This window comes from Electrophorus electricus, chromosome 22 (genome assembly GCF_041902795.1).
Source record: "Electrophorus electricus isolate QZ-2024a chromosome 22, ASM4190279v1, whole genome shotgun sequence".
Lineage (NCBI taxonomy): Eukaryota > Metazoa > Chordata > Actinopteri > Gymnotiformes > Gymnotidae > Electrophorus > Electrophorus electricus.
Genome location: NC_137518.1, coordinates 8,219,413 through 8,235,559, shown reverse-complemented (window position 1 = coordinate 8,235,559; position 16,147 = coordinate 8,219,413). Strand labels below are relative to the sequence as shown.

Genomic DNA, 16,147 nt, shown 5'->3' with positions numbered 1-16,147 from the left:
ATCCCAAGCCCTCAAGGATGGCACACTTCAATTGTTCATTGCAGTCTCTCTCTGTTGGAGAAAGGAGGGTAATAAATGGACAGATAGTGTGGGAAACCCAGGCAAGATCCTGCTCACGTGTCCTCGAGTCAATAGAATCCAGGCCCCTCCTCTTTGCCTCCACAAATGCCCTTTGAACTTGCTGCTCAGATCAGAGGCTCCGCTGGTCCGTGGGACGCGTGCATGTTCTCCCACATCACCTGCTCCCTGCTGCAAAATCTACTAACCCCCGATACAGTGCCCCCTCCCACTCTTTTGCTAAATGGACATGGTCTTCACCATCTGCTGCAAAGGCACTTTGAGGAAGACATGAGGTGAACATGAACTTGTTTTCATCAAGTCGCAAGTTGTCACCATTATGGAAGGCATTCGAAAACCTCCATATGTTATATAATATGACATACACATTCATTTTCATGTTAATTGTAATCATAATTTATTTATACACAATCATTTCCTAAGGGGACACAGACATTTAAACAGAAAGACTTAGTAAATAGTATTGTGGGCACAATCATTCTGCTGAAGTCTAGAAGCACCATATGTTCAGTTTAACTTTAGAAGGAAATCCTCACTTGTTTTGTGGTCTTGCTTTCTGTCCTTAAGCTACACATTTCTAAGCAGTGAGTCATAATGACAGATGACGCCACTGAAAGAATGGGCTCATTCCACACTGGACCTTCATTCAGAAAAGAAAAGCCATGGCCTCATAATACACCATGCACATACACACACACACACACACACACACACACACACACACACACACACACACACACACACACACACACACACACACACACACACACACACACACACACACACACACACACACACACACAATGTCTATGGCTGTGTGCCCAGTTGCCCAAGTATCTAAGCATGGCCAAAGAAACCGTCTCCAGCAAGGAATGTGTGAGAGCTTCAACCTGTGCCTGTTTCCCACACTTTGGCCCCATTCAGTGGCTAGCCCCACCCTGATGCCACTGATCCAGTGTGCTTTATTATTCCTCAGCCTCAATAGACCATCTGGACCTCTGCTTACACACACAAAGCCCCCTCACTCCTGCACACCTTAGCAAGGCCTACAGGTAGACTCCTGTTGACAGATCCCATCAAAGTGTAGCAGCACATAACCAAACACATGCCTGGAGGCATGTATGCACTCACGCATGATGCACCTGCCTAAGCAGGTCACTGAGCATTTATTTAAATGCACCATCACTGTCATGCCAATAACGTGTTTTCACCTGTTGAATGCTATTTAGGGTTCAGAACAATAGAGTTAACTAAAGAAGTGTAAAATTTTAAATATAAAGTAATCTATTGTAGACTGAGCACAATGCTCAAAATTTAACATTTTTGTAGAAGATTCTTCAGGTTTATTTATTTCCTTCATTTTTTTTAAATTAATGACCACAAACATGTTGGCAAGTGCCGACACATAGGGACTGCTTCCTAATGGGGCAGAAGGTGTTCAACAATACCATGATTTTGCACTCAAAGTGGCTTTTCAAGGTTTGTCTGAATGCTGGGTCATGTGACCCCTGAATGCCATTAAGCATCACTCCCATTAAAGTCGAGATTCAACTTCAGTGAGGGGAGGTCAAGGGTTTCCCAGGTCCTGCACTGACGGAGTGCTGGGGACAGATCATGCTGAGCATTACGCCCAGCATCTGCCTCTCTCGTTCTCTGTGTGTGGCTGAGAGTGTCAAGCAAGGGGCAAGCGGTAAAAGGCTGTATCACAGGGAGGTAGCAGCGCATTGTGCCTAAACAAGCTACTTTTGGCGGGAGCTGGGAGTAAGTGTGGGAAAGGAGCTTGGGGTTAACCTCCATTGCAGTGCAGTCCCACCCACATGCACACATGTATACTGTTTTATTTGACAATGCAGTAAGAGGGTTGTTCAGTTTTTGGTATTACATTGTTCTTAAAATGTAAGGGCAAGATCAAATTTTCTTTTGCTATAAAGGCTAGAATAAAGGTAAAAAAAACACATACTGCTATACAGACTGCTATCTTGCTGACATGTTGTCACCTCTGACCCTTGCATTGACTTCTGAGTGTAACAGTCTATTATTTTTAAGTTAGACTATTGAATAATTTCTGATATGTACCTATATTAGAAATGATTCAATAGTCCATTTAAAAATATCAGTCTGATTACAATGAATGCGAATAATCTGGGGGTCATACTGTAAACCTAGTAGGCTATTCAGATTTGTTAATTTTATTTAGGTTTTTCTTTTGTTCCTTCTTAAATAGGAGAAAACAATATACATTTTTGTCTATCGTTCGCCTTCGCTGACTGCAGTTTCCCGCGCACGGGAGTCAGCTGCGCTTTTGAGCTGTCGTGCGTCAACTTCAAAGACTAAGCATGGAGCCAACTTCATCCTAACTTTCCCACAGCACCGCTTCAACAGAAGGCCCATAGAAGCGTGCCGAACTTATCAAAACATTAGTCCTGGTTTCTCAGTGAAGCGTACAGATGCTCTAATGATACAGGGGATAATGATGCACATAGTAATTAAGTGCATTTTAATTACCATAGGCAAAATATGACTATATTTGTTATCGCAGGGATTACGTAACAGAAATCCAGACACCTACGCCATATAATTAAAAATTTGATGTAGGGCATTGTGATATAATATGTTTTCCGATGCTAAGAAGCGATACATACCAGCGAAATATCCCAATAATATACTTCTGACATCTGAGTTGTAAGCATGCATTCCCAATCATGTAGTAAAATAGCGCATTGTACACGTGCTGTAGTCTTATGTTCGCAATTCTGAGTTTACAGTTCACTTTACGGAAAATAAAACGGGAAATTCCGAACTTATTTTTTTATCTTGTAAAAATGTTAAATACTTAATATTACTTAGTCGATGGTTAGGAAAAGAAAATTCGCCGAGTCTGTCTCCGGTTGAATACGTTTTTCGCCCAAAATCGAAATGACTTACATTGCATGTTGGCTATAGAGTTAAAATGACCTTACATTTGGCTTCTATAACTGCAGTAGTTTTGACCCACAGTTCACTTTCCATTATCATAATTGGTCCGAAAGTGGCAGTAATATACCGTATTTGGCCCAGAAGTTGGATTATTTGGCCCAGAATAGTCTGCTAACAAGGACGTAGTAGTTATTTAGTACTCCACCTGTTCGCTCTCTGACCTCATTTGTCTTCTGCAAGTCACGCAGCAGTGCGGATCTTATTGAGATATTGTCACCCCTTAGCCAAGGATAAGCCCCCGGGTGTGAGAAAGTCCTGACAACATTAAAATGAGGAAACTCGCTAAAACACGGCCTATAAAAGAGCCAAGTTTAGCACGTGAAGCACACGACCTACTTGTCAGGAGACATCATCGGCTAAAACAATGGCACCTCGCGAGTTTAAAACGACTGAAAGAAAGTATTTCAGCTATAGAAATGGATATGTTAAACGTTTTTAGACTTGACAACATATTTTGGTTCTGCTAGAATTATCTCATTAAAGCTAAGTATCATATTTTTCAATCAGGAGAAAAGGTTGAGAGACAGCAGCATCGAGCAACTAAAGCTGCTTCTCAAGGGCATGCTGAGACCTAAACAGATCAGCTCCAACTTCGGAAAGGCTGACATTCTGGACATGGCTGTGATCTGCCTGAAAAGCATCCCGTTCTCGCGAGCACTACATGGGTACACTGGTATAGAGCTACGCGGAAGGATTCGCTAGGTGTTGAGAAAAGACTGCATTTTATCACAGTTCGAAACGAATTTATAACGCAACAACCCAAAGCAGACATGGGGAGACTGTGCGAGGGCAGTAAAACATGTGCCTACTATTCTTAAATGTACAACTCAAAGAGTGGTGCGCAGCCACTTTAGAGACCACGGTGACGTGAACGCTTTAAGGACATACATGTTTACGAAAGAGATAATTTATAGGTCTCTTGTGTAGAACATGAATGTTCCTTTGTACAATTAGTATAAATGTAAAAATGCTCTTCTAACTATTCCCCATTTACATTTATACTAATTGTACAAAGGAACATTCATGTTCTACACAAGAGGCCTATAAATGATCTATATATATATATATATATATATATATATATATATATATATATATATATATATATATATATATATATATATATATATATATATATGGGTCTTATAGATATGCCCATTTGTATAACTTGTATAACTTGTATAACTATGCCTATTTGTATAACTTACAGGTAGGTGTATTAATCTATCATGTTGATAGAATTGTCAAAATATGTACTTTGAGACAAAAAAAAAACTACTTGGAAAAGTAATAAGACTTTCATCTTGATATCTATTTGAATAGATTTACAAAACAACAAAGAAAACACAAGACTACTTAGTTTGAAGCTGATTGGATTTAAAGAGATTTGCATTTGTTCCACTCTACACAATTTCCATAACTACACATTCCACGAGAAACTGGTGCCCAAATACAACACATCGCATGGCTCAGGCATTTAAGTCTTTGTTTGTGAATTTGCATATTTTCAGTTGTATTTTTTAAGAGATGGAATTTATGAAATTGGACTTGTGGCTTTTTTCTCACACAAGCCAAACTTATGAGGCACAGCTATTATAGACATTTGAATAATTCAAGGAATAACGTTAATGAATGTCATGAGCTAATATAGTGTAATGGTGGGGTTTACTGAAGGATATATTCTCTCAGGCACATCAATTTTAACCGTTAAGGCTTATAAGGGGAACCTGTACAAACTGTGCCAATAATGTGCTGATAAAGTGTTACTACTGGGGATGTGACCAACAGGCCTACTGGCCTGCAGCTTTGACCTTACTGTATAAGAGACAGTGACAGAAGGTTACTGATCATTATTTGTTTGATTTAAGATGATTTAAGATAACTGAAATATTTTCGTAAAATTATGATCATATTTGAAAGTGTGACTTGGAATATAGCTCCTGGACATCTTCATGTAGTTAATTGTGAATGAATCAAGAATATATTACTGCAGGATCCATTGTCCACAGGATGTCAGGTAATAAAACAGCGTATTTTAACGCTCTCTGCTGGGTAAGTGTGTACTCATTCCAACAGAACTTTGGGAATGATTGAAATGTGAGCTGAACTAAAAATATTGGTCGCAAATCTACACTGATATGAGCTGCTTGGGATCAAAGCCTGTGAATTGTGGCAAGAGTAACAGATGTTCAAGTAATGAAACAGGTACAAACCATCGGAGGCCACTAAGGGGCAACATGTGACTTGCAATGGAACAGATTGAGATGCATCATGTCTTTTAATGCAGATCCTTGATCATATTTATCTGCTGATTAAAGTGTTAATGCACTTGATTAACATTTTGAAATTTATTTGAGGAAATCTCTAATAACCTCAAACATGAAGCTTAGCTTTTGCTGTTGATGTTTAACCAAGTATAACCAAGTTTAACCAATTATTTCAAGTGGCATCAGTTACTGATGTGACATGAACTCATATAAAGTATCATGTTCTTGGTTGCCTTTTAGACATGTAATAAACTTAAGTATAAAAAGTGTTCTCTATTAGTGTGTATTCACCCACTATGGTCTATTTATGTTAATAGGCAAAACTGAGCGATAAACTAAACGAGATGAGGCTAAGAGTAGGCTGATGCTGTTCCCACCATCTTTGGGTATTGGCCATGTTCAAAAAAGAGGACCACTGCACCACAACACACCTCTGCACCTGTAAATATAGACTCCATAGCTGCTGATTAATGCTATAGATGTTGAGATGACACAGGTATAAGTATGAATTCTTAATAATTATATTATATTTATATTCTAATTATGACACTTAAAATAAGTATCTTTCACACACAAGTTTCAAAGAACGAGAGATGCAGAGACTAATAGAAGGGAAAGTGAGAGTGAAGAACATGGCTAGTGAGGCAAGAGAGATGGAGCTGATACCACCCTGTCAGCTAGTAGTGAGGAGCGACAGGGAGAGCCGATACCACCTCTCAGCCAGTAGACAGTCAATTGGATCTATTGGAGAAATTAGATAGCCACCAAAAAAAAGCAAAAGACAGCACATCAGTAGGTCAAACAGCTGACAGTGGTGAACAAAGATGCACATGACTTCATAAACACTGAGAAACGTATTCTGTTCCATCTTGCAGGCTACATCTTCCACAAAGTTATCAGGTTTGCCAGCATCTCAGAAAAATGCAAAATTGCAACACTGTACAATGACAAATGGCCCATCAGAGAGAACAGAGTTGATACTATTCACTCTCTCAATGGCTCTGCAGCTAACTTAATTCTATAGGGTCTGAGTCCGAGACAGGCTGGCTGCTTAATTAGATGGTTCAGCCTCAGGTTCTTTCCTTCTAAAAGACCATGTTTGAATACATTCAGCCATGATGGCTGACTTTTATATGATGGAAAAGATGATAATTTACACTAAACCTAAAAACCAGCTACTTGTACATGAGATATGCCATACCAGTCAACAAAAATAGGCTCTTTTATTTTTGGCAGATAATTATTACAGCAGTACAAATTTGTCACATTTAAAATTCTGTTTGGTTAAATGTGTGTTGTGGTTTAAACCCACATTTCTTCTATACATAATTTTTTAACTGCAAATATTGACAAAAAACAAACAACCCCCCCCCCCCCCCCCCAAAAAAAACCCAAAAACTGACTGCCAACCAGCCTCCACCGCACACAAGTTGAAAAAGATGGTAGACCAGTGGTTTAATTAGGTATAAGAGAACCTTGACTTGTACTTCGTTTTTTTCCAAATCAGGTCCCCCCCCCCCCCCCATTAAAAAGGGACACAGCTCATTTAAAAAAAAAACAGGAAAACCAAGAAAAACATTAAATCGGAACACTACCAAGATCAGGCTTTGGTAGTTATTTATATATTTGTGATTTCATTATTGCAGATAACATTAAAAATACTGTAATAGAACTAAAATAAATATAATTAAAATAACTAACTGAGTCTTTGCAACAAAACAAAAAAACCCAACCATGTCCATTTTCTCCCCCCACCAACCCTTCTACAAAATAACAACAATATGAAGCATAATTGCAAGTTTTATTTTTTTCAATGCCCACATGAATAAAGTAAGGCAAGTCTAAAGTATATTTATCATTTTAATGTTAAAGTTGTACAAAATCAAAAACTAAAAACTGATTTCACAAAAGGAGAAATGGTTGATATACATTTTTATGTTGCAAGGGCTCAATTGTAAAATTTGTTGTTTTGGGAAGCATGGTATATTATTATAGACTATGAAGCCACTGCAGGCAATGAAAGTCTGCCAAGTCAAGGTTCTTAAAATCTTCCAAACACAATCACATATGCAGTGAATTCAGTGAACTACAAGAGCCACTGTAGTAGTTCCTTCAAGTTTTCCTAGTCGCTCACATTTCCATGGCTACACCCTGGACATGGGCAGCACTATAAGGGGTCAGTTCGATTTGCCATCTGTTTTGTAATGTTCCAAGAGAACTAGCCTTTTTCAAAAAGCAACTTGGGAAAGGATAAATGCTAACTCAAGTAAAATAAATAAGCACTTTGGTGTCTTCATTGGTCTTGATTGAGAAATTGGGGGGAGGGGAAGCCATCATTAGAACAGAGTTATGGATCATGGGTTATGCTGTGAATATAACAAGAGCGTTCACTCAACCCATATAGTTATATTTCCAATCTCTGAGTGGAACATGGGTCTCCTTGACAACCTGTGGCGAGGTCCATCTGAGGACATAGTGTGGTCCACCAGGCTTGTCATTAGTACCTGAAGAGATATCAATGTTAGTGAGGAGAAATTCAAAACTTAAGAAAATATGTCAGTGGATTCTAAGGTACTGTGGACATGGTCATATTTACCTGATGCCCGGGAGCCCCCAAAAGGCTGCTGGGCCACAATGGAGCCTGTTGATTTGTCATTTACATAATAATTTCCTGCTGCATTTCTCAGTGTTTTTGCAGCCTCATCCAAAACAGCCCTGAAACAAGTGCCACCATTAGGAATAAGTATAATGATTCACAAACATTCAAATCAGGAAAGGTAAAACAGTTGGTAGTTGGTAGCAGTAAAACAGCCAAGGTAAACCAACCACGCATCTGGAAAATGTGTGGTTCTTACTTATCCTGGGCAAAGACAGCCCCTGTGAGAGCATATGGAGATGTGTTGTCAATTAAGTCCAATACTTTCTTGTAATCATTCTCAGGGTAGACATAAATGGTCAAAACTGGCCCGAAGATCTCCTAAAATGGTTACATTTCTCATGTAAAAAAAAAAAAGTTCTTTTGTACAATATGTTCTTACAATGTTATTTTGCGCTTGCACTTGGATTTTAACAGTCACTAACACACATGAACTAGACCAAAAACAATGAAAGCATAGCTCTTACCAGCGAAACAAAAAGAAATCACTCATTCTGATATAGTGTTCAGAATTATCATCGCTACTATTATCATCCCATACTATTGCCTCATTTCATGACGCATGTTCTTTGAAAACAATTACAAAGCTCAGATCTGTTAGTTGAACTGTATATGTAAATATTCTCAAAACCTTTGGTCACTAGCAAAATCATCTGCAAAAAACAGTGCTGTACAAATGTTAGAAGCAAGGGAGAATGGTTTGTTTGTACAAGCCGAGCTTTCCCATTGAGCTGCATTTTACGCTTAACTGCACAAGTGAATAATCTCAATTCAAAGTTCAACCATACACTTCTCTGATCCTGTTTGAGAGCATGCCTGACACCAGAAGCTCAAACAAAAAATGTTAAATAAAATACACATTTACATATGAGAATAATGCCAGGATAACTGTACCTCAGTCATTATTTTATCCTGTGGGTCTTTAGTTTCAATAATTGTAGGCTCCACATAGTATCCCTTTTTGTCATCACAATTTCCACCAGCAATCACTGTTAGATTAGGAGAGGTCTGGGCATGGTCAAGCCAGCCCTTGATTCTGGAAAAGGACTAAAAGAATAGAAAGAATAAATAGATTTATAAATCATAGGTACTGGAGAAGAGAGCCACTGTTATACAATTATTTAACTATGATTATAGCCTATTAAAAGAATTAGCAGGCAGTTTTCGCTTACTTTGTCATCAATTACTGCTGAGAAGAAAATTCCAAAATTCTCAACTGGCTGTAAAGTTAAAGAAAAATGTATTTATGATATAGAACATGCAAGGCCAAATAGTCTCTCTTTGTGGTCATTTCAGCATAATTACAACACAAACCAATCCTAACATTACTACAGTACTCAGTAATACTGGAAAAGCTACCAAACAATGTTGAACTCAGCTGCAGTAAATGGCCGCTTAAATAAAAAAAAGAAGTCATTTCTGGCAGCAAGTAAAGTAGCTGCACTCACGTCTCCCACTATGATTTGTTTGTGCACAGCCAGAAGCTCTTGTTTAATGCACGGCCAAAGGGAGTCAGGCACATACATTCGGGAGCAAGCTGAGCACTTCTGGCCTCCATACTCGAATGCTGAGCGGATGGTGCCCATTACCACACTGTGGACATCCGCTGACCTGTGCACAAAGTGGAAGTTCTTGCCACCACACTCTGATAGACAAACAAAAAGAATACGTTTAGCCCTCAAGCAAAACTGACCAGAATTGTGAACATGTGGTTAATTTTGGGCAAAGGTTAAATGGATTTAAGAGGGACAATAAATCAATGAGGGTAAGGTGCAGGTTGGAAAAGATTAAGGAAAAGATTTGTTGGGAGGTAATGTAAAATCACTGACCTCCTGCCACACGAGGGAAATTTTTGTAGTTATCCAGATTCTGCGCCACCTGTTTCCACAAATGTTTAAATGTTCTGGAGATAAAAAACAAAACAAAGCCATAGTATTTTAAACTGTTGTTCAATACATCTTATATGTTCTGTTCCCTCCCAACCGCAAACAACACCGCCTCCTACTAATTTGTCCTTAAGAGTTGTTTCAGAGAGAAACACCAATGCCAGCCATAATTAAATCTTAAAGTGATATTAATAGCTGGTGCTCAATGAGTGGCAGGTTAATCCAGAACATCAAAGGAAAATGAAAGTCATACGGCACACTGCCGGTGAAGTTGATTCCGGCCAAGTGCTCTGAAGCAGTGATAGTGTCCCCGAAAACAGGCCCATTAGCTGGAACAAACTGGATGATGTTGGACGGCAGGCCAGACTCCCGCAGAATCTTGTAGACTGCGTAGCTAGCAGACATGGCAGTGTCACTGGGTTTCCATAGCACCACATTACCCTGATAACATATTTAGCCAATGAGTATGTACTCGTGTCCTTTACTGAGTTAAGGATATAAGCCAGAGGAATGGAAATTGATTTCCTGCTTTCAGTTTAAACATAATACGCTTACCATCATTGCTGGCGTGCCTGCCAGGTTTCCACCGATTGCAGTAAAATTGAACGGTGAAATAGCAGCTACAAAGCCCTGCAAGGGAATAAGATAAAAATGCAGATCAAAACAGAAAGGACTGCTGGATACATGTTGCCTATTCTGCATGTGGATTTATGAGGCCTCTATGTAGCCATGTGGAGCTGATGGCTTTTACCATTAATGTAACCCCCTCCCACCAATGCTGGAGATTCCAAAAATTTGTGGAAATAAGACAGGGCTTCCAGAACTGTTTATGATCACATGCTTACTTAAGAATAAACATGGAACTATACAAATTTTTCATTTGTACATAATATGGTATACTATTGTGGATAAACTAAATTGTGTTTAATGCTTAAATAAAAGGTGGTTTATCCCACTGCTTGTATAGGCTAAGATAAATATAAGACAAACAATTATAATGGAAGACTGTCTTGCTAACAATAACAAAATAGTAAAACATTTTGTTTGTCACTTTCAATACAAACTATGCCACAGACTATAGCATCAGAATATATTTTATAATTCTGGGAAAAAAGGTTGAGCTACATTAGAGAGGTGGGAAAACTTAAAAAAAAAATGGACTAGATAAGGAGACGGGATAATGGAGGACCCAAGGTAATCTTAAGGATGAATGTGGCAGACCTGGGGAGTCACCCCTGCAGGACTCTACTGAAGAGGGAGCCCACCTCTAGCCCACGATAAAGCATGGTGTTGGTGCTACCATCGCTGTCCAGAGGCTGCTGCTGCTGTAGGTCAATTGCATGCTTGGCGTTGAACCTGAAAAAGTCAATGAGTTCGGCTGCGGCATCAATTTCAGCCTGTATCACGGTCTTACCCTGTAGGAGAGGGTACAGAGATTAGTGAAGACATTGGAAGTTAAGAAAGTGCACTATAATGCTGCATAATTCAGACTAAACAATTCAATTTACTTTTTTCTGCTTAAATCACACTGAGGCTGTGCAAGTTTAAGTTGCCACATGAAATGTTACCTGGCCAATCATCGTTTTAGCAAGAACCTCTGCTCTCTTGGGCCCACTGATCATTTCAGCAGCCTTGAAGAAGATCTGTGCTCGGTCTGTCACTGGCTTAAGGTCCCATTCTCGTCTTGCTGCCAAAGACGCCAGAATGGCTTTGTTTAGGAGATCCTGCAAAAATAAAGATTGAGCAAACAAAAAAGTTGCCGGGTAGTGTTTTTATTTCTTTTTCAGCATGCAATAGTTTCAGTCTGGTCACATTTAATCAGTTTGGGCAATGAAGTGCAAGTTAGTTTCCTTACCTTATCAGCATAACAGAATTTGGCCACCTTGTGGGAGTGGTTGAAAGGCTATAGGAAGGATAATACACCGTTCTATCAGGACACTGATAACACAAATATTAAGTGTCTTCTGTTTTACACTCTCACGTATTTGCATTACACACACGACAGAATAACAACTGTGTTAGAGCTTTTATACTGACAAGCAAGGCTGACAGGTCACAGACAACTGGGTTCAGATGGACTGGTTATGTACTCACAGACATCTGATATTGAATATCTTTGGTCCACACATATTCGTCTCCAATTACACATGGAATTTCCTCTGTCTTTCCCTTCAAGTCTTGTAGGGCCTGGCAAATCAGTGCAGACCTTAGTTAAAATGCACTGCAGTGGCTACATTCCACAGGAAGAATCAAACATGCTTGTGTTTTTGTTTAGGGGTGGGTGTGTGTGGGTGTGTGTGAGTGTGTGTGTGTACCTTTTCAAGCTCAGCTCTCTCTTTACTCCTCTCTTGGAACTCCAAAACTGGTTCATTCCTAACCTCCATAGCTCCACAGGGAAACGTTCTGAAACTGGGTAGGATATCATACCATGTTTCCAAAATTTTCTACCAGAACTCATGATTCTAATATAGCATAGGAAACCAGAAACTAAAGTTCCATTGCCTTAACGCAAAGTGCATACGTGCACACTCAAATGTACCCTGCTCTCGCTTGGATTTTTCCTGCTCTACTATAAAACTGCCGCCGGCATGTTTTCAGATACATTTGCTCTTAGACACGTTTGCTGTTCTTTTGTTTGGGGAATCTTTGAACTCACTCAGATTTAGCCTCTGTGTTTACGAAACATATTCTGATCTTGCTTTTGCATTCTCACCAAACAAAAAAGGGCAAAAAGCCAATCAGAACATGCTAAGGGTTTTAATAACAGTATTCCATTAGATCCATGTTGTCCTGCCTAGTAAGTGTCCAGTAGCACACTTACCATCTAATTGTCCTGGTTCAACATTTCACACAGACCTCAAATCTGTGCAGTTATCTATCCATCTATATTTGTGCTCTTCTTGTGTTTCAAAAGGTAGAGAAATTATAGCATTAAGAGTCTTGCCCAAGGATTCCCAGTGGTGGAGGATTTGGATAGAAAAGTGCCTCCAACAAATTTAGATGTTATACATAATTTTATTGTGACCACCCACGGGAAGTGTGACGAGCTATATATATATATATATATATATATATAGCTATATATATATATATATATATATATATATATATATATATATATATATATATATATATATATATATATATATATATATATATATATAATATTATATATATAAAAATAAATAAATAGACAGAACTACCGAAGTTACCCATCTAAAGCTAACTTAGAGTAGTTCATCTGAATTAGCCTGCTGTACTCAAGGACATCTAGCGAGCTATATTTCAATAATTTCAGACAACCAAAGCATTTAATTTATGCCCTACTATTATTTTTCATCTAGCTACTCATTTTCCACCAAAGTACAATCTCCTTGAGAGCATTCACCATCTCAATTTTTTTTTCTGCAAATGCATCAATAATAAGAATTCATGTGTGCAAATGAAGTTGAAATTGTCAGTCAAGACCAGAGACAGAATGCCTTACTGGACTTTATGGACTTTATGAACTTACTGGAGTTTATTCAACAACCCTTTCAAAATGTATTCTTCGCTTAGACATCAAATTTTGAAGGAATAAAGTCATTAATAATCTTTACGGACCATTATTAAGCCTGTGACTTTGTGGATCTATGCTACAGACTCTAGGTGTGTTCACCTTGGCTGTGAAAACCATTGGGAATGCTAGGGAGAGTCAGAAACAAATTTATTTGATCAAAACATTTGATTGGTGACTTTTATCAGTAGTGTTACCATGAAAATCCAAGACTAAAAAGGACAAAATGTTTCACAACTCCACAAATAAAAGAATAGCAAATTTGTACAAGATTAAAATATATTTGAACACTGAATAGCAGCACAAATTCCAGCAACAGTAGGGTACATTTGAGAGGGCACATTTGTATTTTACATGACAGCAAAAAAAAAAAAAAAAAAGGTTTAAAAATAAATAAAATAAAAATCAGATTCCTTATTATTGCACTCACATTTAAAAGCTGTGCTCTGAATAGAATATATATTTGCAAGCTATCACTTGTTTTACTTAAATTACAGCATTTTACCATTTGTTACTTTCACCCATAATATTAAACACCATGTCTCCCAGGATTTTGAAAGAACTTTAAAACTCATATGGCACAATCCCATAGATCAAAGGCCATAAATGAAATAAACTAAACCTGGGGGGGCAGCTTCAACAAGGGTTAGTTTATTTCTTTTATGGCCTTTGACTTATAGTTTATTTGAAATATTCCATGTTTCCCAAAAGGGAAAGTTTCACTGTAGGTTTTGTAAACAACCAACCAAACATACATGTAAAAAAAAACCCCACTATTTTTCTATTTGTTATGACACAAGGACCAGAAATTATTTAATGTCATACCATTTCTGTCAGGTTTTACCAGTGGTACCAAATGTTCTTTTGAGACATTAGCTCTCTTCCATTCCAAGATATAGATGCTTACGTCAGAATGCATTTGTCCCACCTCCAAAAGTGGTGGGGCAAAATTCATATTACTTAAATGTGATATCATGCCCCAGTGTTTGAAACAGCAATTTAGACATATTTAAGAGTACAGTATTCTGCAAAACTAGTAATTTCACAAAGTTATACTGAAATTTAATTTCTAATTTTAAAACTCTTCTTTGTCCATTCTCAAAACACGGACGAAACTAGTCTTAAACAGTCAGGTTTGTTAACTCTGCAGTTATCTTGGCAACCTCCAAATTAATTTCTAGTTATTCTGACCAGGATCCTAATTGCTTGTTAGCTCCAGTAACGTATGCTTAGTGCTCAGCATTCGAAGACGCTACAACACCTACAATAAAATGCACGAATGGCAATATGCAATCAGCAGGCGGAGCAGACATTCAGTTTTCTGTTGCTAGAAAGAAACGTTTGTTTACGAGTGTTAGAGATTCCTAAATATTCATAGGCCAACTGACTACAAGTAAAGCAGTCGTATGTGCGACCATGTGAGACTTACATACCTCCTCCAAGATTGACAGAGCGCCGACTTCAGTCGCAACATGTCTCGATAGGGAAAGCCACAAAGATTAAGAAGAAGAATAAATAAGCAAATGCTTATTAGAAAAAGACCTTTATCAAGGTGAATATTTTTAAGGGTCGTCGATTAACTGTCAAACCTCGCAGCTACATCAATCCACGGAAATACGAAAGCACCGTTGCGTGTTGAGGGGGTGGAATAACTTCCTAGTGTCTTGATTATTTAACAATGCATTTATTCATCGACATTTTAAAAAATACAACAAAATACTAAGTTTATCTATTAAATTAAAACAACTTTAGGTTATTATTACCAGATATACTAAAAATATCCTTGTACTATGATAGGTCTCTCATCCCCATGTTCGGACTAAATGGAACGTGCCTGGGGGCGAGTCTCCGAATGGCCACTCAGCATAGGAGATGTCCTTTGTCAGCCAATTATATGGAAGCAATTTCTAACACGAGAGTTCATGGCCTGACTCACGTCATGATGCGTATACCACATGCACAGGTTTAAATCTCGAAACCACGGACCGATGGTTTCAAATTTAATAGATTTTGGGGTGAATTTCATATCCCTAATTGCTGCTTACTCGATTCCACTGTTCTGCCTGCTCCAGCACCGACCTGGAAACCGATCTTTAAGGACGTATTAATTCTCTAAATGCTCTCGGAGGAATCAATAACAGAGAAGAGAGGAAGATTTGTTTTCTTTTTTTTATGCCAACCAAAATGTGCAGTCCAAGGTCAGATGAAAGAACAGAGAAAAAAATAACCAATATGAAGAAAAGACAAAAGGCATAATGCAAGGAAATATAAAATGAAAGGATGCAAGACATAAAATAAAAAATGTAATTATAAAAAAAAAACCACGACATGCAATTTTTAGCAATTTTAGATTATGACTACACTTTATATCCATGTTATAGTCCATGTTAGAAACTTTCATAAGAAAAAATAAAGAAAAATGCTCAGAAGGCATTTGTGTAAGACTTAATAAAGGGACAGATTTACAAAAGATGAGATGGTGTGTTTTGATTTACCATATAATATTAAATAAGATAAAGTATGCTGCTGTGGCTGTGGAGACCTCATCGAGTGTCTGGCAACACAGGGCGTCAACAGGAATGTCAAGGTAATTCAGTGGCTAATTGAAATTCAGTACACCTTTGCCTAATCATGTGTAGCCTGTTTAAATACTATAGACTGGTTGTTTCCTGAAAGAGTTTGTTCCCTGGGCAATCAGCAAGATTACTTCTAAAGCAGCTACATGCTC

The 16,147-nt window shown here is 38.2% G+C and overlaps 1 protein-coding gene across 1 annotated transcript; it reads right to left on the bottom strand.

The window, feature by feature from the left end:
* Positions 1-6,525: 6,525 nt before the first annotated feature.
* On the bottom strand, positions 6,526-15,051 carry aldh4a1 (aldehyde dehydrogenase 4 family, member A1). Its single transcript, XM_027002046.3, has 15 exons — positions 14,853-15,051; positions 12,179-12,272; positions 11,958-12,050; positions 11,719-11,766; positions 11,432-11,587; positions 11,129-11,278; positions 10,419-10,493; positions 10,117-10,304; positions 9,807-9,880; positions 9,426-9,622; positions 9,150-9,197; positions 8,872-9,024; positions 8,177-8,298; positions 7,918-8,036; positions 6,526-7,825 (listed from the first exon to the last, which is right to left on the bottom strand). Exons 1-15 carry the CDS (start codon positions 14,891-14,893, stop codon positions 7,713-7,715), a joined length of 1,671 nt encoding a protein of 556 aa, XP_026857847.2. The 5' UTR covers positions 14,894-15,051; the 3' UTR covers positions 6,526-7,712.
* Between the last annotated feature and the right edge of the window lie 1,096 nt (positions 15,052-16,147).